The sequence below is a fragment of the Chrysemys picta genome, chromosome 2, assembly GCF_011386835.1.
Source record: "Chrysemys picta bellii isolate R12L10 chromosome 2, ASM1138683v2, whole genome shotgun sequence".
Classification (NCBI taxonomy): Eukaryota; Metazoa; Chordata; order Testudines; family Emydidae; genus Chrysemys; species Chrysemys picta.
Window position 1 is genome coordinate 256712748 of NC_088792.1, and position 23652 is coordinate 256736399.

Consider the following 23652-nt stretch of genomic DNA (forward strand, 5'->3'; position numbering starts at 1 on the left):
GGATTTTGTAAAAAACAATTTTTTGGCAAAATTGTTTTAAGGAATGTTTTTTGTATCATGTAAAAATGTAAAAGGGAAAATCATCAGAAAAAACCCTGCAATTTTTCAATATTTTAGATATTTTTTGTTTTAAAATTCTGGAAAAGTGCCCACTTTCTCTCCCCACCCCTTTTTTTCTGCGCCTTTTCTCCACTAGAACAGTGAGAGGGGAAGTTAAACAGTGAAATAAAGTAATACTTTCATTTAGTTTTGAAAGTGTGACTTTCAGAAAGCTAGTAACTTCACGTTTAGAAATAATAATTTCAGTTTTTTAATTCCTCTTTGTAAGTGAGAGAAAGTAGCACAGAGTTACATTGTGACTTTTATCCAGTAGAAGAAAATAAAATAAAAAGTGACAGAGTTTTTGACCCCCACTTGTTTTACTTTTCTTAGAGTAAACATATTGGCACTGGATCTACTAGCCTTAGTTATCTCAGGTCAAATCCTGAAACCCTAACGCAGGCAAAACTTTAGTTGAGGCAAATTCTTTTTATCTATATACCCGTATAAACCCAGAGGAACCCCTCCGAAGTCAGTGGGGTTACCTTGTATTTACATTGGTGTAAATGAGAAAAGAATGTGGCCCAATAGAAATTTTGCTTGAGTAAAGACTTCAGAATTTGGCTGTTTGTGACAGGGAAATGCAGGAAGGATGTTAACCCCAGTGTTGTACTTCCTATTGCACTTTTTCTTTCTGCAGCCATCACCTCCTTCTCAGCATTCGATCAAAGCCTCTTGAATAACTGTTATTCTCTCTCATTCTCAAAGACTTACCAAATAAAAATGCCTTCAAAATATAATGGGTGTGAAAAGATGCAAGGAAGAAATGGGACTTTATAACCCAAATTTGAATATAATTATAAGGAAAAAGGTTTCGTTTTTTTCCTCAGGATGACAAGATCAGTTGTTTTTTAGACAAGCATAATTAATTCTCATTATATGGGTCCTCAGAATATTGTGCATGTAAAACAAACACAAAGACGGAGGTGGTGGTTGTCAAGGCACAAGTGAAAGTACTCTAAATGTTGCTTGTTTTCTTTGTTTGCAGGAGAGTTGGAGATGTTCCAGAAGGAGGGGGAGCGCAAGATTCAGAGTCGGCAGCAGCTTCCGGTTGGAACAACATGGGGCCCTTTTGCTGGGAAAATGGGTCTGAATAATAACACCTTGGTATGTAGATGCCCAGTGAGTTGACTTTACTATACTGTTTGTCATCCTTTAGGAGTTAGTCTTTATTGCTACTCAACCAAATCACTTAAAATCAAGCTATTGTAAGCTTTCATGGACAGTGCTATTTGGATCTTTTCCAAACAGTCCATCTATGGCAGCAGTCTAGAAAGAGTTATGCCAGGCACAGATTAATGGTACTAAACTTGTTACTTTAGAATTAGGAGAGTTATATGATGATTCTTACCTTATCTGCTGAGCCAAACTGATGCTTTCGCTTTTAATAACATATCAGAGGGTTTTTTAACTCTTTCAGAGCACAAATTAATTATTGAACAATTCATATTAACAAAGTAGATAGAAAATACACAATGACTATGTTAACCTGTATTAAAGTTAATTTAACCCCTACTAAACATAAGGATATTGAGAGCTACAGAATCTGTCATCAACTTGCAGCCATTATGCCAAGGTATTGAAGGATTCTGACATGGGTGCCTAGAATTATGTAAGGTATCGTCCAAATTAGCCCTGATTTCACTGAAGTCAGCGGTCCATATAAGTACTGCACTGCTGAGCCATAATTTAGTATGTTAAAGATAGTGTCATTCCTATCTCTAATTTTTGTTGTTGTTTATAATTAAGTCTCATGCTCAACATTAGTTTTCATGTAGTTTGGGTTTCTTTCCTTGGATTATTTTAAAAAATCTCAGTGGAGATGTATTAGACACTTAAAATCTGCATTTCCTTGAAAGGATAGAGCTTCGGAGCAGTTACTGTTTAGCAGATCAGTGCCTGTTATTACAGAGGTTTCATGCACACATTATTGACATAAAGAACTGTGAAACTTTTTCAGTACAGTATATCGTATAAATACATTTCCATATTTAAAATACATTTGCTGCATAATTGTCCTGCAAGCATACCTGTTAAAAATTGTAATGAAGAAATATTGTAGTTACTTTATATTTGCAATACCCATTTTTAAACCTTAATGTTTCTTAACCCTTTTAATATAGGGTGTTTTTTTTTTAAATCTAAACGCGCTAATCCATATTATGGACTAATAGCCTAGAAACAATAGGGCTCGGTTTTCCAAGTGCTCAGCATCCACAAATGGGACTAAATTTTCATTATGGGAACCTAAAAAGGGGGGAGATTTTCAGCACCCAACAATTCCCATTGTGACTAGTTGGGCTCCGGGTTCTTTTGAAAATCTGGTCCGTAAGTGTTTGCTCTTTCATGTCTATATGTCTAATCTCTATGTAATAAAGCACTTATCCCCACAATATCTTAGAGCTGATCCTTTCACCAAAATCTTGTGCACTATTCCTGTATCTTTACTTAGAATGTTCTCCTAAAATTTCCCACCATTACTACTTCCATTTCAGCTCCATCAGTGGTGGCAGGGATGGGCATGTGAGCACTAGTGTAAATAGTGTTCCTGGTAGGTACTGGCATTTTAGTTACAGTGTTTTCTGACCTGCTCAGAGCAAGCCTACATAACATAGTAACTGGCCCTATCTCCCCATTATTGCTTTATCTAATGCTACCACCGATGATAGTATCAGTATATAAAGCTTAAGTAAACATTTGCAGGTTATAAATTAGAAACAGTGCAACATATAATAGAAATGGTGACTGATGCTTAACTGTAGGAGCTCTAAAAGGCATCATTAGAATAAACTGGCAATGTGACAGTGATACTGCTACTGTTTTGTTATGTTTCTCTGGATGAATTAGAGTGCAACCACAGTCAATAGAGCAGGACTTCTACCCAGTTTTTGGTCTCACAGATGTATTTGAGCTCCTCTGTTCTCTTCTACAGCTGGTAAGAACAGTTTTGACAAAACAAAATTTTGCTGAAATATGCTGTTTTGTCAGCACTGAAATATCTTGCAGGAAAGTATCAGTTTCACTAAAGCCTGATGGTTAAGGCACTGAGCTGGAGATGGGAGATATGGGTTCTAGTCCCTTGCGCTGCCTGATTTAGAGTGATCTGGGACAGAGCCAGCACTAGGCAAAAGCAGACTAAGCAATTTCTTTGGACCCTCATTCACTTTTTATTTTAAGAACTTGCCTGTTTTAGTATTGGGGGAGGGGGGAATACTCCTGCTTAGGGCCCCCAATGGGCTAGCACCAGCACTGATCTGGGATGAAAAACTCAGTTCTGAATCATGCAGAGCAAGGTCTTGAATGTGGGTTTTCCGCATATCAGGTGAGTGCCCTAACCACCAGGCTAGAGAGGGAGAAACACACATGCCTCCTCTCTTCCTGAATCATAAAGCTTGGAGTCTGATTTCATGGAAACATTAAAAAAAAATTGGTTTTATTCCACATTGGAATGAAAACAGATTTTGAAACCTCCAAAATTGCTGTGAAATGGAATTAGACTGCTCTGGTCAGCTCTGTTCTCTTCCTAAGAGCTTTTCCCAAATAATGGTGATCTTTCCCCATCAGTGAGGCCTCCGCCTCTAAGCATTAGCTTGTTACTTTAGAATGTTTTAGGAAAACATCAACGTTTTGATATATCTTTAATTTATTGTTTAGGCCTGACTATCCTGATGCCAGCTTGTAATCATTTTTTTTTCTGAAGCTTTTCTGTTTTATTCTTAAACTTTCTGTCTATTTGACATGTTTGATTCCTATTCTCTCTAAAACACATGCTCTCTTTTGTTTTTAAAGGGAGCTGTATTTGTTTATTTGTTATTTATATATATTTTTAAAAGCTCATCTAGGGAAAGTCGCACCTCCTGGGACTCAATTATGGTTTCACTTGAGTGCTTGACAGCAGGTTTCACACATTTCTGAGTGAGCACTGCAAACATTTTGGTGTGATAAACCTTATAAATGGATCAAGTAATCTTTGAAAGACTTTAAAAGTAAATCTCTGGTAAAGGAGCAAAAGAAAAATTCTGTGAACTCCTGGCTACCATTTCACAGTATTTGCAGTTGGATTTTCGTACACATCTGCTTGTGGCTGATTCTTGAAAGGTATTGGTGGGCCTGAGTCCTTGTCATTCATTATCTGTCCTTAATGTGGTAGCAGTGTGATGCTATCTCCCACAGAGGATTCGTTTACCTTATTACAAAAGATACAACCTACTTACTCTCCTTTTAGTCAGCCTTGAATAAAATCTGAAGATGAAATAATACTCTTTTAAACTGGTTCATATTCCAGCCAGTACTCTGATGCTGAGTTTAAACTCACAGTTGTTGGTTCAAGAGATTCAGCACAGTAATTAATTCAACAGAGTAATTAATTGAGTCACTGTGCCAGATGTCAAATACTTTTCAGATCTTTCAAGTTTTATCTTGAAGTACATTAACAATATACATCTCAGAATAGTGGAAGGCTGGGTATCTTGAACAACTGATTGAAGTGGCATTTGCTACTACAGTAATAGCAATAGCTGTTGTTGACTTCCAGTTAGCAGTGCCTAGACTTTGCTGAGGAACTTAGTGGAATCCACTAATTGACTATCTTGTGCACTGTCCACAGCAGGACATGGACATCATAAAGTAGTAGCTCTATCAGATGAATTAAGGAAAGTCTGATGGTTAACCAAGGAAGAGAAGTGTTTAATTTTTATCAGCTAGGAGTCAGTCAAGAGTCTCATTCACATACCTCACAGTATCAAAATACCTCTAAGAAGTATTTACAGTGTTGCATTATCACAATAAATGAAGAAGACTCACATTTTACTTACTTCTATTAGGCAATATTCTTTAGCCTTCGGATGTATGTGTGGAGTTGGTATCTGTAGGTAGAATTGGGCACACCGGTTTTAGCCTTCCTCCCCCCTGCCTTTCACTTCCAATTCAAGGACAGCAGATCAAAGTTCCAACAAAAATAAACAGTGGTTGATAGAAGTGCAGCCCTAGTGAACAGCTAGAAAACTAGAACCGAAAGGCGGTGTCCTTCTGCTGGCTTGCAGGAAATAAGTTATCATCAAATCATTTCTGTCTTTTACTTTTTTTAACAAAAAATAAAACAAACAATGACCTCTGCTATAGAATGAAGGTGGTGTAATTCTAATCACCAGTCTTGCCTGGAGGCTCTTAAATATGTGCATTGACGTATAGCTCCTAAAACTCAGTAGTGCCAAATATACAGGTGGATTTTTTAAGATATGTAGTGATACCTGCCCACCTCTTGACACTGCAATCTGGGCCTTAGTATGTATCAAATGTAACTTGAAAGATGAGATTACATTTGTTAATGTGGAAATAGCCTGTGTTCAGATCCTGCAGCCATGAGAGTAGTTCCTGTTCACACAAGTAGTCCTATGATCAGGCACTAAGAATTTGTTTAAGAAAAGGTTGTTTTTCCCCCCTCCCATATCAAAATATTTTTCTTGTAAACTCAGCCATATTAATCCCTGTAGTCTTCTTTGAAAACTTTGAGGGAATAAGACTCCTTCAGAAGAAAAGAACATTGCAAAAAATTCCCAGTTACAGCTGATATTTCTAGAGGAGAAGTGGCAAAGAATGTATAGCACATGATGAAAGTCAAACAGTTGTTCATGCCATTACTTCATTAATCAAGTGGAGGCATTCTGAAAAATGTTTTTCTTTGGCTGCAGCCATCTATTTTTTGGTGTTAATCTGTGCCCTGTGGCAGGGTTTTGTGAAGCAAAACAATGAGCAGTTGTATCATACCCCCCCATTGTTGTCGCCCCTGTCAGAAGGAGGAGAGGATGATGCAGGTCTGTATCAGCCTGATAAGGAAAAGAGGATTCAAAATGGCTGTGGAGAGGATCCGTGGGAGTAAAGTGTGCAGTTTTGGACCGGACTAGTGATGGAATACAGCAGAGACCCTTTAATGGGATCCTGAAGGTTCACTGCCAAAGCTATACTTCTTCTAGAAGATTTCTTAATAAAATAGTTTGATTAGGAATTGCTGTGACTGTCTGAGCAGCCAAGGTTCAAAATGCAGTTAAGTTATTCACTCACTAATCTGTGGCTGGTCACTTTAGGTTAAAATCCTCCTATCTATAGTACCCAGCCACTTTTAATCTTTAGTGTTACAATATTAGAGTTTACTTGCCACATTGACTGGAGGCTAAGACCACTGAAAAAGCTACATAGGCTCTCCATGACTTCTTGTTTAAACTGTAATGTGTTTATCAATTTAACTTGAATGCTATGGGCTAGATTTTGCCCTCAGATACATACTTTTAAGGATTTAGCCCTCCTGTTAACATGCAGTCACTTTTATATATTACTACATAGAAAACTGCTATAGTTAATAACAGCCCTGATTCTAATCTTGATTAGACCAGTTTTACACCATTGTAACTCAGTTGTCATCTATGGATTTATTCATGATTTACCCCAGTGTTTGAGATCAGAATTATGTTTGCAAGTGTCATTTCAAAACATTTCACCATTCCCCCAACTACTAGAGCACTCAAACCAAGCAGCATTCCTGCACAAAATCTTATAAAACAATGAAGAATAATCACTTTAGACTTCCACACCATGCAAGTGTAAGAGAGAGTTATTTTACATGAACAGTTATAAAAACACCGAATGTGTTCATCCAGTGTGAAAATTTACAGTGCACAATAGCCTTTATTAATTTCTTACCCTTCATAATGTGGTCTATTGAGATGTAATGTGAAACTTGTGTCAAGGGAGAATGGGTACACTGCCTCAGGACCATTTCAAAGATTTTGGTTATTTCCTTTGTAGTTTGGACATTTACATCTTTGTTCATAAAAATTTCTTCGTATGTTTTAATTTCTGTATTAATATTTAAAGTACAGATTTAATTTAAACATCACACTGATATTGTAAGAGTATGCAGTAAAGACTGGAATAAATACTCACCCAAGTGAACAAAAGTATAAAGATGGTTTTGAATGTAAGGACCTTATCACCTACTACTGTGTGATGCAGAATACCAAAGGGAGATGAGGCGACTTCCACAACAAATTGTGTTAGGGTTTCTACTATGTGTACGTTCTGCACAAAAAATTAGAGCTAATGCAACCTTAATGTTGAGAAAACAAGCTCTCGACTGGCACTTACTATATGTAAAGATTATTTTTTTAAAAATCCATATTTTAAGGCAAATGTATACTGGAATAGAGTTAAGATTGAGATTCCATTTTTATGCTCCATTTCCTGGTATCTGAATGCTTCTTTTCTCAACCTTAACATTGTGTTGTTAGTAGTAGCTTTTTGTGTGGAACTTCCTTGTCTATTTTTTAACCTTCTTTCTTTTGATTGAGGCCTCCTGATGTCCCAGGAAATGTACCCTTTGATCATTATTTGACACGTGTATTAAAAGACCGTGTTTACAAATGTTAAAAAAACTCCATTTGGGGTTTAAAACCTTTTTTTAAAAACCACTACTTAATTATTTGATACTAAAAACATCTTCATTGAGCCAAATTTATACTAATAATATGTTAATTAAGCTGTAATAATTACCAATCATTCTCATTACACTAAATCAGTTCCCCTGGGAAAAATCTCAATAAATCATCTGTTTCATTTCAGCATGTCTCATTTCAGTAGTGTATACTGTAACAATATTTTCCTATATTCGTAGATTTTAATCCCAGATGGAACCGTTATGATCATGTAGTCTGACCTCCTGCATAACACAATAATTTCTGCATCGACTGCATAACTTCAGTTTGCTCTCTAGAATATCTTTTAGTCTTGATTTAAAGACTTCAAGTGCTAGAGAACTAAAACTCCTTTCAATGATTCACAAAATGTACTGCTCATTATGGATTGTGTAAATATAAAATATCAGTTTAAAGACAGAAATTTTTTAAATCTAGTTTTTCCTTTCCCATCAAAAAAACTAAACATAAGGGGGGGAAATTTACAATGAGAAAATTCAGTTTCTAAATATTTTCTCACAACTCAAAATGACTGAAATAATTTTGCTCATACTTTTTGAATAGTTTCATCTTTACACAGTGACTCTGCATGGAAAATTCCATCCAGATAGGTGAATGTTTCAGAAAGTTTTTAAGTGTGTGAAAACAGTGTCATAGACTGTGAGGGGGAAGGATAGATCAGTGGTTTGAGCATTGGCCTGCTAAACCCAGCATTGTGAGTTTAATCCTTGAGGGGGCTATTTAGGGATCTGGGGCAAAAATCTGTCTGGGGATTGGTCCTGCTTTGAGCAAGGGGTTGGAGTAGATGACCTCCTGAGGTCCCTTCCACCCTGATATTCTATGAATTGCAACTTGGCCTAGACCTGTGGTGAGTGGTACCTTCTATAATAATTAATTTTCTATCTGTTATAATAGACTATAAGATTATCCAAAACACAGTTACGCACATGCTATTTCTGCCTTATATTGTTAAACCATGACTTTGGTGCTCATTGAAGGTACTGAATTGAAAACCTTGGAAACTGAAGCTGTCCCTTTATGCATAAAAGAGTCAAATCTCAGGGAGCACTGTAGATTTCTCCACTTCTGCATGCTCTAGGCCTGATCTAGAAAAATCACATCTAAGATTTTGCCCACACACAAAATCCCCCGCCCCATATTTATAGCCAGTGGAGGTGCACTGATGGCTGTGCTTTTGTACACAGAGCTCCAGTAGCCTCTGGTAATTTATCCACCATGTTGTCTCTACCAGCAGATCTACACAATATTGTGCTAGAATAAAGCCTAGAGTAGATAGGGCCTTAGGGTGAAAAGAAGATTCAGTCTCTATTACCACTGATACTTGACCTCATTGCTGAGAATGAAAATCAAGGTGTCAGTTTTGATGGTGGCACTTATCATTGCATGAGTGATGTAGTTTGAAGGGTTAGTTTCATTCTTTTCAATAGGAGTTTGGCAGTCATGCAGTTGAGAGAGGTAAATTATGACCCCAGTGAAGTCAATGACAAAACTCTCATTGACTTACATGGGGCTAGGAATTCACCCATGCTTTAGATTCCAGATATCTAGTTTTCTGAGTACTAGTTAAATGAGATAACCTGCAGTGTTTTAAAAATGATGGAAACAAATGGCTTAGGTATTTCTGAATCTGCCTATATATAGCTTGACACTTGTACTAAGTAAGATATAGTGAGTATGGTAAATTTTAGACAAATATGCTTTAATATTGAATTATCCCCATATCCCAACTCCTAAAAATCAAAGTTTTGTTGGAAATACAAACATTTTTGCTATTTTTTGCTTTCAGTCATATTCAAGCCACTCTATTGACTTCAAAGGGCAGGCAGGGTGTGGCTAACAGCACAGTTTGTCCCCTTCAACTGTACTTGGTACCAATATCCTGTGCCTCATTTATCAAACATAGTGAACATGTCTATCAATCCAACCCTGTGAAGATGCCTCAGAGTCCAGGTGAGTTGAAAAGAAAATCAACTTCAGCTATCCTGTCTCTGCTGTACAAAACACAAGAGGCAAGGTAGTCTGCTATCTTGGTTGCCCTCTTCCAGCAGAACCCTAATTCACCTACTGCATTGCAAATGCAGACACAAGAGAGAGCTTCATAGCTGGTGGACCAGGTGATGATTGTTTTTGTCACTATGCTATTGCTTTGGTTCTTGTAAAACACACTTTAACCAGGAACAAAGATTTGGTATGTGTTCTGGTGCCAGTTCATTGTGCTGTCACTCATTGTAAAATATGTATATATCCCCATCAAAGTTGATAATGTTTTGTATTAAGATACCGTCTTAAATACCTTAGTAATAATCAATAAACTCTTACTAGATTTTTTTCTTAATATATGTTATTACATGTTCCACAGACCACAGCAGTGTTAGTTATTTCAAAATATTTATTAGGTGATGTTATAACAACCAGTTACATATCAAATTATTCAGAAATGTGTTAGAGTATTACAATGGTATATTTTATATATAAACAATATGATTTGTTCTATAATACAGCATAAGACATAACATAAGACACAAGACGTAGCCTCACTCAAAAAAGTGAGGGAATTAGCCAGATTACCTTCTAAATGCTAGTACAGTAACTCCTTGCTTAACGTTGTAGTAGTTTTGTTCCTGAAAAATGTGACTTTAAGCTAAATGATGTTAAGCTTAAATTTCCCCATAAGAATTAATGTAAATAGCGGGGGTTAGGTTCCAGGGAAATTGTTTTCACCAGACAGAAGACTATATATATATTTACACACACAGTATAAGTTTTAAACAAACAATTTAATACTGTACACAGCAATGATGATTGTGAAGCTTGGTTGAGGTGGTGGAGTCAGAGGGTGAAATATTTCCCCGGGAATGCCTTAGTGCTGAATGATGAACCAGCACTCGGCTGAGCCCTCAAGGTTTAACACATTTTTTTTAATGTAGCCTCACACTCTATAAGGCAGTACAAATGGAGTTAGGGGAAACAGCATGGCAGACAGATACAGAGACACACACCCTGTGTGTGAGAGAGAGATGCGCATTGCCCCTTTAAGTACGCTGACCCCACTCTAAGTACATTGCCTTTTTAAGTTGATCAGCAAGTTGAGACAGGAACTGCTGCTAGCAAGCTCCCTCCGTCCTGAGCTCTGTGGTGTCTCCACCCTGCTCTATGGAGATGGGGTAAGCGGGGAGGGGGAGTAGGAGCAGGGGAGAGGGGGACACCCTGACATTATCACCCCTCTCCCCACCCCACCCCCGCACAGCAAGCAGGAGGCTCCTGGGAGCAGTTCCAAGGCAGAGGGCAAGAGCAGCACATGGCAGTGGGGGGGAGGGACAGCTGAACTGCTGGCAGTTGATAGCCTGCTGGGTGGCTACCGCACAGGGAACTTAGGGGAGGGGGGAACTGATAGGGGGGCTGCCGGTCCACCCTAGTTCCAAGCCCCTACCAGCCGGCTGCAACGGGCTGCTCTTTCTGTAAGTGGTGGACAAAGCAGGCTTTTAACGAGCATGTTCTCTAATTGATCAGCAACGTAACAACGAAACAAAGTTAACCGGGATGACTTTAAGTGAGGAGTTACTGTAGTTGTATTTAGAATCATCTTTATAATATCAGAGACATCATCATATATTTAATGTAGATCATTTTTATTCTAATAAAATGTGATCTAATTTATAACATTCTTTGTAACAGGTTATTCGTCTTCGAGGGCTTGTTCATGTCCATTCCAGTCAGGTGTGTGCACAGAAATTTTTTCCCCTAGCAGCATCTGTCGGGTCTGCGTAGGCACCCCCTTGAGTCGCGCTTTCATGTCGCTCAATATAGAGCCCAGCCTACCTGCCACCCCCTTCAGTTCCTTCTTATCGCCAGTGAAGGTTGGCTGGAACTTCCCTTAGCTCTTGCTTAGCCAGCGTGTTCGCTACTCATTTTATATAGTTACCTTAGACTTAGTATTAGAGTTCTTAGCATAGAGTTGTTGAGGGTCCCCACCATCCCACCTCCCCGGAGCCGTGGTATGCCGCAGTCTCTGGGGTTTAAAAACTGTGTGGCCTGCGCGTGTTTACAGTGCTTAGAGGAGGGCCACCAAAAGGATTGCTGTAAGATCTGCCGCAAGTTCCACCCTAGAACTCTTAAAGAAAGGCAACAGCAGCTTAAGGTGATCCTCATGGAGGCATCCCTACGCCCCCACTCTGACCCGGGCTCAGGGGACCCGGCCCCTAACACTTCGTCTTCGACACGGAGCGCCCTACTACTGACGTCAAGCTCGGTGCCGAGAAAGGACTCATTCCGAGACGCTCGGCACCGACACGGCACCTCACGAGGCCCGGTGCCTCAGAAGAAAAAGAAGCCGGACAGCCGCTCTCCTACGGCTAAACCCAGAGATGTGAGACCCCAGGTGGGCCACAGTTCTGGATCCCCTGCTGGGGCCGTGTTGACTCCTGCCCAAATGAGGCAGTTGAGTCCGTCCCCCCCCTCGGTCGCCGGTCCCTACACAGCAGCTACAGCTCCCTTAGCTGCCGGAGGCTTACCAATCTGCTTGGGACCTCCTGCACCTTATGGCGCCATTCTCACCCCCAAGGAGGGAAGAACCTTCAGTGCTGGCGGACCCGCCCCTAGGTGCAATCAAGAGGGAAGCCAACTATGCTGTTGAGGTGCTCCCCCTCGCCATGTCCCTTGACGCCGGCTCACTCGGACACAGAGCCTACCCGCCCCCCGAGCTCTTGACGCTCAAGGCACCGAGGCTCAGCTCCTCTGTGGTCTTCAGTCTCAAATACCTTGGAGTCAGAGTCTGACTCCTATCGCTCCAAGAGAAGCAGGAGCCACAGATCGAGGTCCAGGAGAGACAGGAGGGAGCCCCAGGCCTGGCCTCTGCAGTGGCAGAACCCGCCTCAGTGGCTCTTCTGGACCCCCATGGCTTTTCACCAAGGACAGGGAGGAGTCCAAGGTCACCGCTCCGCGATGTCTTCTGTGGCTTCAGCCACCTTTGTCCCGCTATCGGCGACACATCTTCCCACGGTGCCTGCCCACACACCAACGCCTCTGACAGCGGCACCGTCATCGATTACGGCACCGTGCTTGGCTCTGACCTCGGCACCGCCCTTGGCAGTGTCCTTGCACCAGTCTCCCATGTCGGCACCGTTATCGACGTCGACTATGACCTAGGCACCGGTAGCACCAGTGCTGATGTCAGCGTTGGGCCCTCCGCCTTCCTCGGCACCTGCGAGCAGATTGGCACCGGTTCCTTCGACGGTCCCTTCCGTTGTACTGATGGCGGCGCCATCACTTGGTCCGGCGTCTGCAGCTCCGACACTGTTGGCTGCACCACTGGCACCAATGTTGCCCTGAGAATCTCAGGACCCCATGGGGGTGGATGGCAGGGAGCATCCGCTCATTATAAATGCTTCCTCCTCTTCGTCACCAGATGAAGTATTGGTGGGTACAGACATAGCTCCTGCGCTTGATGACAACAGGGTGCTGCAGCAGTTGTTGCGCAGGGCCGCTCAGGGTCTGGGTATTAAGGCCTAGGAGGTAGTCGAGGAGGCTGATCCCATGGTGGACATCCTTGCATCCTCAGGACCTTCCCGTATTGCCCTTCTACTTATTAAAACAATTGTGGACACCACCAAGACCCTGTGGCGGACCCCAGCTTCCTTGCTGCCCACTGCCAAGCGCAATGAGAGGTGTTATTTTGTGCCCTCCAGAAGATTCGAATATTTATACTCCCACACACACCCTGACTCTCTTGTTGTGGACACCGCTAACCAGCCCGAGAGACAGGGCTTCCAAGGGCCCTCCCCAAAAAACAGGGAGGCCAAGCGTCTTGACCTTGTTGGGAGAAAGGTCTATTGTACAGGGGGTTTGCAGCTCCGTATCTCGAACCAACAGGCCATTGTCAGCAGGTACTCGTATAACATCTGTGCGGCGATGGCCAAATTTACGGACCTCTTTCCTTCGGACTCCTGAACCGAGTTCTTGGCCTTGGTAGAGGAGGGGAAGCTAGTCTCCCGGGCTTCCCTCCAGGCCGCATTGGATGCTGCAGATGCCACCACTAGGGTCATGGCGACTGGGGTAGCCTGGCTCCAAGTCTCAGGGCTCCCTTACGAGGTCCAGCAGACCATTCAGGACCATTTGAGGGTGAGACTCTTTTCTCTGAAAAGACAGACAAGAGGCTACACAGCCTGAAAGATTCATGAGCCACCCTCGAGTCATTGGATCTGCACACTCCAGCCACACAGCGGAGACACTTCTGACTGCAACCTCCTCCGAGATTCCATCAGCAGAACCGACAGGACGGTTCATGGAGGAGGAACAGGAGTGGCAGGAGAAGACAATACCCATCCTCAGGCCTGGGCTCTGGCCAGCCCAAGCCGCCCTCTGGCCCTAAACCGGCCTTTTGAAGGTGCAGTCGAGGACAGTGCACCAGATCAGAGACTGGATCTACCCCGCCTTACCTTTTCCTCCTGACTATCCCATTTCTACCGTGCCTGGTCCCGTATCGCCTCAGACCGCTGGGTGCGCCACATGATAGAGAGAGGATACTCTATCCAATCCTGTGCCCTCCCGCCCTTTCTCCCCCCTTCCTCATCCCTCTTCTGGGACCCTTCTCACGAGCATCTACTCATCCAGGAGGTGCAGTTTCTCCAATCACTAGGGACAGTGGAGAAGATTCCTCTGGAGCACAGGGGCAAGGGTTTCTATTCCCAGTATTTCCTAATACCAAAAGCCAAAGGTGGCCTCAGGCCTATCTTGGACCTGCGAAAGCTCAACAAGTTCATGAAGAAACTCAGGTTCAGCATGGTCTCCTCGGCCTGCATCATCCCCTCACTAGATCCAGCAGATTGGTATGCCGCCCTTATCTTGAAGGACGCGTACTTCCACATCGCAATCACTCAGACCCACAGGAAGTACCTCAGGTTTGTGGTCAATGGTACCCACTGTCAATTTACTGTCCTATATATATCTGTAGTATATTATAACATATCTGATTGAGTTTCCAGAATTAAAACCCTATCCTTTTTTTGTAAATTCTAATTAATTATTTCCTTATAAATGTATTCTTAATCAAAAGCATGACCCAGAATGCTCTTTGTCTCTGAACACACCTTTGCTTCTGTGACAGCTGGTCAACTGTTAGAAGGGTGACCAGATTCTTAAAGTGAAAAACTCTAACATCTGCCATGTATAAAGACATGGGAGAGGAGTTCAGTGGCATTAAGAGAGAGAGTGTACATGCAATATGTGGGGGAGGGAGGGAGAAAGAAAAGGGAATCCATTCCTTCCTCTTTCCTCTCTGCTGCCAAGACATACTTCTCACTTTCCAAGTTAGAAATGGGACATATTAGCATAAACAACAGGGAGCAATAAAGCAGAAAATAGTATTAACTCCTCTGCAAGCTATTTACTGTTTTTCTCCCAGTCAATTTCATTATTTTCTAACCTGTGTCTGAAAAGCCTGCTATTTTTTTTTTAAAGAAAATCTTCTCTACTTACAAGCCCACCTTATTTCTTAGTCATCTTCTTTTGTCTCTATATTCTTTCCTCCTGCTGGGTCATCTTTTCTTCCATTTTCTATGCATTAGTCTTCTCCTGTTCTTTTTCCTCACTTTTTTCATTTTCCTGCAAGTATCTGTTATTTGGGGAATCCCCCTTCCTACTTGCCTGGGAAACCTTGCCTTCCAAATGCTGATTTTTTTTCACATTGATGCTTATTAAAAACAGAATTAAATGCAGAAAACAGTCAGAGTTTAATTGAGGTTTCTTTTTAAAGGCATTTTTATTCAGTTCCACTTAGAACTTTCTTTCTGAGTCTTTTGTACCTCTTGTGAGAAATGTTGTTCTGATTTATAAGCATCATTGTCCCTGGTTTCTGTGACAGAGAATTTCAGAGGTAAGAGCAGTGGGATTGCATTTTCAGGATGCCAGATGTGTGCTCTTTGATCTGGTGGTACAGCATGCCTCAGGGAATAAGTTCAATCTTGATTTCTTTAGTCAATCATCCACTATCAGGTACCAATGTGCTGATTAGCAGGGCTGAATAAAGGAACACATCATGGGCGCATGTTGGATGCTGGAACATTTGTGAGTAGGCTGTTGGCATCACAGACAACCTCCATGCTCATGCTGTGGTAATGTTTTCTGTTCTAATAAATCTCTTTAATGCATGAAGGAGCAATAACAAATACATGAATGTAATAAATAACTCCACATGCATTGATGAATCTTGCCGATGCTTAGAATTCCTTCTTTCCCAGTTTAACCCATTGTTGCAGAGTGGAAAATGAAAACAGTAGCCATGTGTGGCATCTTAACCTCTAACAATTGCAAGACAACTCCATATAGCTGTGCCTTCTTAACATTCCTAGCATTCCCTGATCCAAACTAATAATTAAGCACTTGTTGAAGTGTTAAAGGGACTTTGTAGCCCCACCTAATACTATATCCCCATCTAGTGCAGTACTTGGGTGTAAAATGGCCTTTTCGTTTGAGTTGAGCCTCAATAAGCATTTCCTTCAGTCATTCCAAAAATGTGTGACTGGAGTCTAAAGATCGCCTAACTGTGCTTCTCCAGCATGAGTAACAGAATTAAGACAACAAGGAGTCTGGGGGCACCTTAAAGACTAACAGATTTATTTGGGCATAAGCTTTCGTGAGTTAAAACCTCACTTTATGCATCCGAAGAAGTGAGGTTTTAACTCACGAAAGCTTATGCCCAAATAAATCTGTTAGTCTTTAAGGTGCCACCAGACTCCTTGTTGTTTTTGTAGATACAGACTAACACAGCTACCCCCTGATACTTAACAGAATTAAGGTATATCCTAAAGTGTCTCTTCAGCTATGAACTAACAACAGATTTTACATTGTCCTTCTCTCCTACTCTCTTTCATTAGCCATAGAGAACTATTTATCCCTGATCTTTGCATGAGCCAGGACAAAGGACCAGGGACATTTGCATGGTCTGCTTCCACCTGGTAAAGTGTCCCCAAAGTGGTGAGGAAGAAGGCTGGGCCATTATCCTGCTCCTACCACCATTCAGTCTGGACAGTTAAGCTGGTCTGAACACAACAGGAATTCACTTCATTATCATTTTATTCTCTATGAATTCTTCCTGGGGCAGTCAGGATACACACCACCCTGAAGTCAGGGCAGTGTTCAAAGTACACACACTGTCCCAGAGTAGATATATGTGTCAGGGAAGAGTTGATTATGCTTTTTTCATTTATTGTTACAGGATGTTAGTCTTTTTGTCTATTTCCTTATGTATTCCTGAAAGAGAAAATGCAATAAAAGGCATACTCATTGGTTACAGATTGTAAGTGGCTAACGATGTGCACCCAGGGGCTCAATCCTACATGGTGCAGAACACTTCCATGGGAGGCTGAGCATCTTCAATTCCGATGCAAAGCAGTGAGATTTGAAGCCACTTAGCATTTCACAGGATTGAGCTCTTAGAGTACACAATGTGTAGACATCTATATATAGATATATATCTGTTACTGTATTTGACCTTGATGATGGGACCAGTTTGATAGAGTTAAGGTCAATGAGTATATTATTTTTAGACAAGATACCAAGTATGTAGATGGTTCTGCTTTACTTTACTGTGTTAACAGCTGATAGCATTCAGTGCTTCATGTACTGCTGATTGTAGTGATACATTCATCTTCGGTGATTATCAAAAAGATTTCAGTGCTTTGGAATTAATCACACATTTGAGAAGACAAATACATGAAGATAAGTAGAAAAATTGTGTGTGGGTTTTTTGTTTAAGAGTGATGCTTTGGTTAATCAGTGCAAGTAATCTCCTTTATTAATTTATTGTAGCAATGAAACCACAACAATAAAAAATTAATTAATTTAATTAACTAATGTTTTAAAGTGCTTTAAAGATGAAAAATGCTATATATGATCTCAGTATTATCATCATTATAGGCATAACATTACTCCTAATATATACCTCGCTTTTCTTCCAAATGTTGTCCTTTCTGCTTTTTTAATATTAATGAGCTAAAGGAGTTTATAGAGACTTTTTTTAGGATTGCACTTTATGACTGTGCATTATTACAATATGTAATTTTCGCACCATGGCAACTTGAATTCAGATATACTAGCCTAATTCAGGTTTCAGAGTAGCAGCCGTGTTAGTCTGTATCCGCAAAAAGAACAGGAGTACTTGTGGCACCTTAGAGACTAACAAATTTATTAGAGCATAAACTTTCGTGGACTACAGCCCACTTCTTCGGATGCATATAGAGTGGAATAAATATTGAGGAGATATATATACAGACATACAGAGAGCATAAACAGGTGGGAGTTGTCTTACCAACTCTGAGAGGCCAATTAAGTAAGAGAAAAAAAACTTTTGAAGTGATAATCAAGATAGCCCAGTACAGACAGTTTGATAAGAAGTGTGAGAATACTTACAAGGGGAGATAGATTCAATGTTTGTAATGGCTCAGCCATTCCCAATCCTTATTCAATCCTGAGTTGATTGTGTCTAGTTTGCATATCAATTCCAGCTCAGCAGTCTCTCGTTGGAGTCTGTTTTTGAAGTTTTTCTGTTGTAAGATAGCCACCCGCAGGTCTGACATTGAATGGCCAGACAGGTTAAAGTGTTCTCCCACTAGTTTTTGAGTATTATGATTCCTGATGTCAGATTTGTGTCCATTAATTCTTTTGCATAGAGACTGTCCGGTTTGGCCAATGTACATGGCAGAGGGGCATTGCTGGCACATGATGGCATATATCACATTGGTAGATGTGCAGGTGAACGAGCCCCTGATAGTATGGCTGATGTGATTAGGTCCTATGATGATGTCACTTGAATAGATATGTGGACAGAGTTGGCATCGGGCTTTGTTACAAGGATAGGTTCCTGGGTCAGTGGTTTTGTTCAGTGATGTGTGGTTGTTGGTGAGTATTTGCTTTAGCTTGAGGGGTTGTCTGTAAGCGAGGACAGGTCTGTCTCCCAAGATCTGTGAGAGTAAAGGATCATCTTTCAGGATAGGTTGTAGATCTCTGATGATGCACTGGAGAGGTTTTAGTTGGGGGCTGAAGGTGACAGCTAGTGGTGTTCCGTTATTTTCTTTGTTGGGCCTGTCTTGTAGGAGGTGACTTCTGGGTACTCGTCTGGCTCTGTCAATCTGTTTTTTTTCACTTCAGCAGGTGGGTATTGTATTTTTAAGAATGCTTGATAGAGATCTTGTAGGTGCTTGTCTCTATCTGAAGGATTGGAGCAAATGCGGTTATATCTTAGAGCTTGGCTGTAGACATTGGATCGTGTGGTGTGTCCTGGATGGAAGCTGGAGGCATGTTGGTAAGTGTAGTGGTCAGTAGGTTTCCGGTATAGGGTGGTATTTATGTGACCGTCGCTTATTAGCACAGTAGTGTCCAGGAAATGGACCGCTTGTGTGGATTGATCTAGGCTGAGGTTGATGGTGGGATGGAAATTATTGAAATCATGGTGAAATTCCTCAAGGGCTTCTTTTCCATGGGTCCAGATGATGAAGATGTCATCAATGTAGCGCAAGTAGAGTAGGGGTGTTAGGGGACGAGAGCTAAGGAAGCGTTGTTCTAAGTCAGCCATAAAAATGTTGGCATACTGTGGGGCCATGCGGGTACCCATAGCAGTGCCGCTAACTTGAAGGTATATATTGTCCCCAAATGTGAAATAGTTGTGGGTGAGAACACAGTCACAAAGTTCAGCCACCAGGTTAGCTGTCACATTATCGGGGATACTGTTCCTGATAGCTTGTAGTCCATCTTTGTGTGGAATATTGGTGTAGAGGGCTTCTACGTCCATAGTGGCCAGGATGGTGTTTTCTGAAAGATCACCGATGGATTATAGTTTCCTCAGGAAGTCAGTGGTGTCTCGAAGATAGCTGGGAGTGCTGGTAGTGTAGGGTCTGAGGAGAGAGTCCACATAACCAGACAAGCCTGATGTTAGGGTGCCAATGCCTGAGATGATGGGGCGTCCAGGATTTCCAGGTTTATGGATCTTGGGTAGCAAATAGAATACCGCTGGTCGGGGTTCTAGGCATGTGTCTGTACAGATTTGTTCCTGTGCTTTGTCAGGGAGTTTTTTTAGCAGATGGTGTAGTTTCTTTAGGTAATCCTCAGTGGGATCAGAGGATATAGCAAATACTCACCAGCAACCACACATCACTGAACAAAACCACTGACCCAGGAACCTATCCTTGTAACAAAGCCCGATGCCAACTCTGTCCACATATCTATTCAAGTGACATCATCATAGGATCTAATCACATCAGCCATACCATCAGGGGCTCGTTCACCTGCACATCTACCAATGTGATATATGCCATCATGTGCCAGCAAGGCCCCTCTGCCATGTGCATTGGCCAAACCGGACAGTCTCTATGCAAAAGAATGAATGGACACAAATCTGATATCAGGAATCATAATACTCAAAAACTAGTGGGAGAACACTTTAACCTGTCTGGCCATTCAATGTCAGACCTGCGGGTGGCTATCTTACAACAGAAAAACTTCAAAAACAGACTCCAACGGGAGACTGCTGAGCTGGAATTGATATGCAAACTAGACACAATCAACTCAGGATTGAATAAGGACTGGGAATGGCCGAGCCATTACAAACATTGAATCTATCTACCCTTGTAAGTATTCTCACACTTCTTATCAAACTGTCTGTACTGGGCTATCCTGATTATCACTACAAAAGTTTTTTTTCTCTTACTTAATTGGCCTCTCAGAGTTGGTAAGACAACTCCCACCTGTTTATGCTCTCTGTATGTGTGTATATATATCTCCTCAATATTTATTCCACTCTATATGCATCCGAAGAAGTGGGCTATAGTCCACGAAAGCTTATGCTCTAATAAATTTGTTAGTCTCTAAGGTGCCACAAGTACTCCTGTTCTTTTTGCGGATACAGACTAACACGGCTGCTACTCTGAAACCTGCTGAACTTCAGTTCATTTGCAAATTTGACACCATCAGCTAGGATTAAACAAAAACTGTGAATGGCTAGCCAACTACAAAAGCAGTTTCTCCTCCCTTGGTGTTCACACCTCAACTGCTAGAAGAGGGCCTCATCCTCCCTGATTGAACTAACTGAAGGCAGGGGGCTGGACTTGATGACCTTTCGGGGTCCCTTCCAGTTCTATGAGATAGGATAGGTATAGGTATAACCTCGTTATCTCTAGACTGATTCTTGCCTGCATATTTATACCTGCCTCTGGAAATTTCCACCACAGGCGCCTGACGAAATGGGTATTCACCCATGAAAGCTTATGCTCCATTACTTCTGTTAGTCTATAAGGTGCTTCAGGACTCTTTGTCACTTTTTACATTTTAAAGGGTATCCCCACCTTGGAGGGGGCTTCACAGAAGATATAATCCAGCCAGGAAACCGCCATGGGTCTGGTAGGAGAGATGATATCTGTATCTCTCTGACCATCAGACACTAGAGAGACAGCACTACATGTGGCTTCTCACACCTCCCCCCGCATGTCCATTTTCTGCCTACACCCCCTGTGTGAGAACGGGAGACAGTTTCAGAGGCAGCTATGCCCCCACTCTTCCACATGTGGATCTCTGGGTCAGGGTTCACTCCCAGTCCCAGTGGAATCAGTGAATAAAATAATAACTGGACTGAGAGCAATCAGGAGAAAGACCACCAAATGTGCCTACATCAAGGCCAGAGGGGTAATTTTCTGCAAAGAAGCCCTGGAACGTATTAAACAAGCTAAAGCAGCAATGTCACTACTCACTGTTTTGCTTGTCATCAAATATCCATCATTTTAAAGTTTGAAAAATAGTCTGCAAAATCTCTCCTAGGCACATAACATTCTCTAAAGCCACAATTCAGATAAAACTTGTTTTATTTCATCATACACAAATTTGTTTAGATCTCTGCTGTGACTGCTTTCCCCATTGCCAATATCTATTAATGATAATTGCTTTGAATACTGTACTCACTCTGTGATACCATCACATCATTGTGAAGAAGATTGTGATCTTATCTAAACCTATTCTGTTTAACTCTGACACTCCTTCTGTTATAGTGGGGCCTTGATAAGATCATGCCTGTTAGGATCAGACATTAGTTGGAATCAATATTTGAAAATGTGCCTGTTTTTGCTTAATAGCAAAGTTAGTGTGAGGGTCAGAGTGACATCATTTGTTGGAGGAGATTGTACAGCTTCATCTTGTCATGAAAGTGTGTTCTTTGCAGCATTTGCTGGTGAAAAGCAAAAGCAAGGACTTTCTGTAAACTGTACAACATTGCTAAGCATCAGTGGATAAGGAAGAAATTTACTATTTTTAATATTTAAAATGTGTATTGCAGTAGCATGTAGAGAGCCCAGTCAGTGACTAGGGTATTGAGCTAGCTACTGTACACACATAATGAAAAGATAGGCCCTGCCCCAAATAGCTTTTAGTATCTACTCAGAGGCAACAAGTGAACACCCCAAAAAAATGGGAGGGCATGGAACACAAAAGGTAACTATGAGATGATTAAAATGAATGTAATAAGCAGCAGACACAGCACACCAGCTGCCTGACCATTGCCAAGTGGTGCACAGTCATTGGGTTAGACATGAGTTTTATAGAGAGATGTGGGGGGCGGAAAGGTAGTGGCTTTGTGGATTTTTACAGGGAGTTCCTCCCTTGGACACATTATTGGTCTGGTGTAAGAGCAGGCATTACAGCAGTTGAAATAAATTCTTCAGGGGATTTGTTTAGACAGAGATTGGGCTAGAAATAGCTCTGCTGATACTGAACTGTATAAGACTAGATGAGCATTTAGGAAGTACAAAGTGAAATAAAGCTGTTTAGAAGAAAAATAAGGTCAGTGCTCCGAGAGCTCCTTATTTGAATTAATTATCTATCTGTCTCTCTGTCTATCAGCCAACTCAGTTCTAACCAACACCGAGTGCTTCTTCATCTCGTTCCTTATTTCTCCTTGTGGATTTATTGACATGGATTCCTGTTAATATACTATGCTTACTTCACACTCAATTCACTAAACTTATTATACTGTTACAAAGGAGAATAAAGAAAAGCCATGACTTAGGTGGGATAATTGTGATAATGTGCAGGGTTGTCTCCCACTCTGAGCTTATACACTTGGCAGTACACTTTCCTGAGAAGCACAGTTTCTATACTCAAGCATTTCAACGTGGAGCTTAATGTGTTTACTGATACATGTGCCTGTGTAATGATATATATGGCATTATCAATATTACATATGTGCCTAGATGTTATCATGAAGGGATTTAACAAGAATTTGCCTCTGCTCAAACACTAAAGTGAATAAAATGAAAAATGAACAGAAAACCAGATCATTGGAAAGGTATTGCACTAAAAGCATGGTTAAATTCACTACTTGCCACTTTATAAGGTTACTACCCTTTCCTCCCAATTGAATTACACTACTTATTCTTTTGGTATAATAAAGATTTGCAAAAGAATACACTATACTATTCAGAAAAAGTAGCTTGTGAAAATAGATTTGTATGGACAAATTCTGACCTGGGATGTATGCTGGTTTATATTTGGGCATATTTGGTCCATAAAAAGGGAAGGGTTTTAGTATACTTTAAAAAATTGACTTAAATGTTTAATAATACCCATACAGATTTCCTTTTTCCTTTTTTCTCCTGATTATTACAAATTAAAGGAAAGAAAGAAAAACATTTCTAGACTATTACTGAAAACAACATGAGGAAATTGTTCATCTTTGAATGAAATACTTCATGAACACAAATGTCTGTGACACAACACAGGACTGAATTTCCAAAAGACTAAGCTCTTTCTCCTTCCAGCTGTATAAAACTATTTTTTTTAAATTGTTGCGAATTCTAAAGATTTTCTTTAAAGTCAGGATGTGGGAAGTACTAAAAAGGGGGACTGGAAGTGTCACAGACTTTCAAACATAGGAAGAGGATGATTAAAATATTTCTAATGAGGAGAAAGGACTTCTTGTTGGAGCATGGAAGGAAGATGGTGAAACAGCAAAACAAATGATAGGCGAATTTGATACCAATGCAGTGAATATTAGGGACGCAGTTATGTACCATTTTGCACATATCCATTTAAC

At 41.0% G+C, this 23652-nt stretch overlaps 1 protein-coding gene across 14 annotated transcripts in view; it reads left to right on the forward strand.

Annotated features, from left to right (window-relative positions):
- ZFPM2 (zinc finger protein, FOG family member 2) overlaps positions 1-23652 on the forward strand; it is a 440553-nt gene that overhangs the window by 220458 nt on the left and 196443 nt on the right. For 6 of the 14 annotated variants that reach the window (XM_065586012.1, XM_065586006.1, XM_065586009.1 and 3 more), the window contains one exon: positions 1088-1206. The exons of 3 other annotated variants lie outside the window; for them this stretch is intronic. In XM_065586012.1, coding sequence (XP_065442084.1) covers positions 1088-1206 — 119 coding nt within the window. Of the gene's footprint in view, positions 1-1087; positions 1222-23652 lie in introns of those variants that run through there. 5 more of the 14 variants (XM_024105210.3, XM_065586011.1, XM_024105211.3 and 2 more) reach the window with 1 other exon arrangement.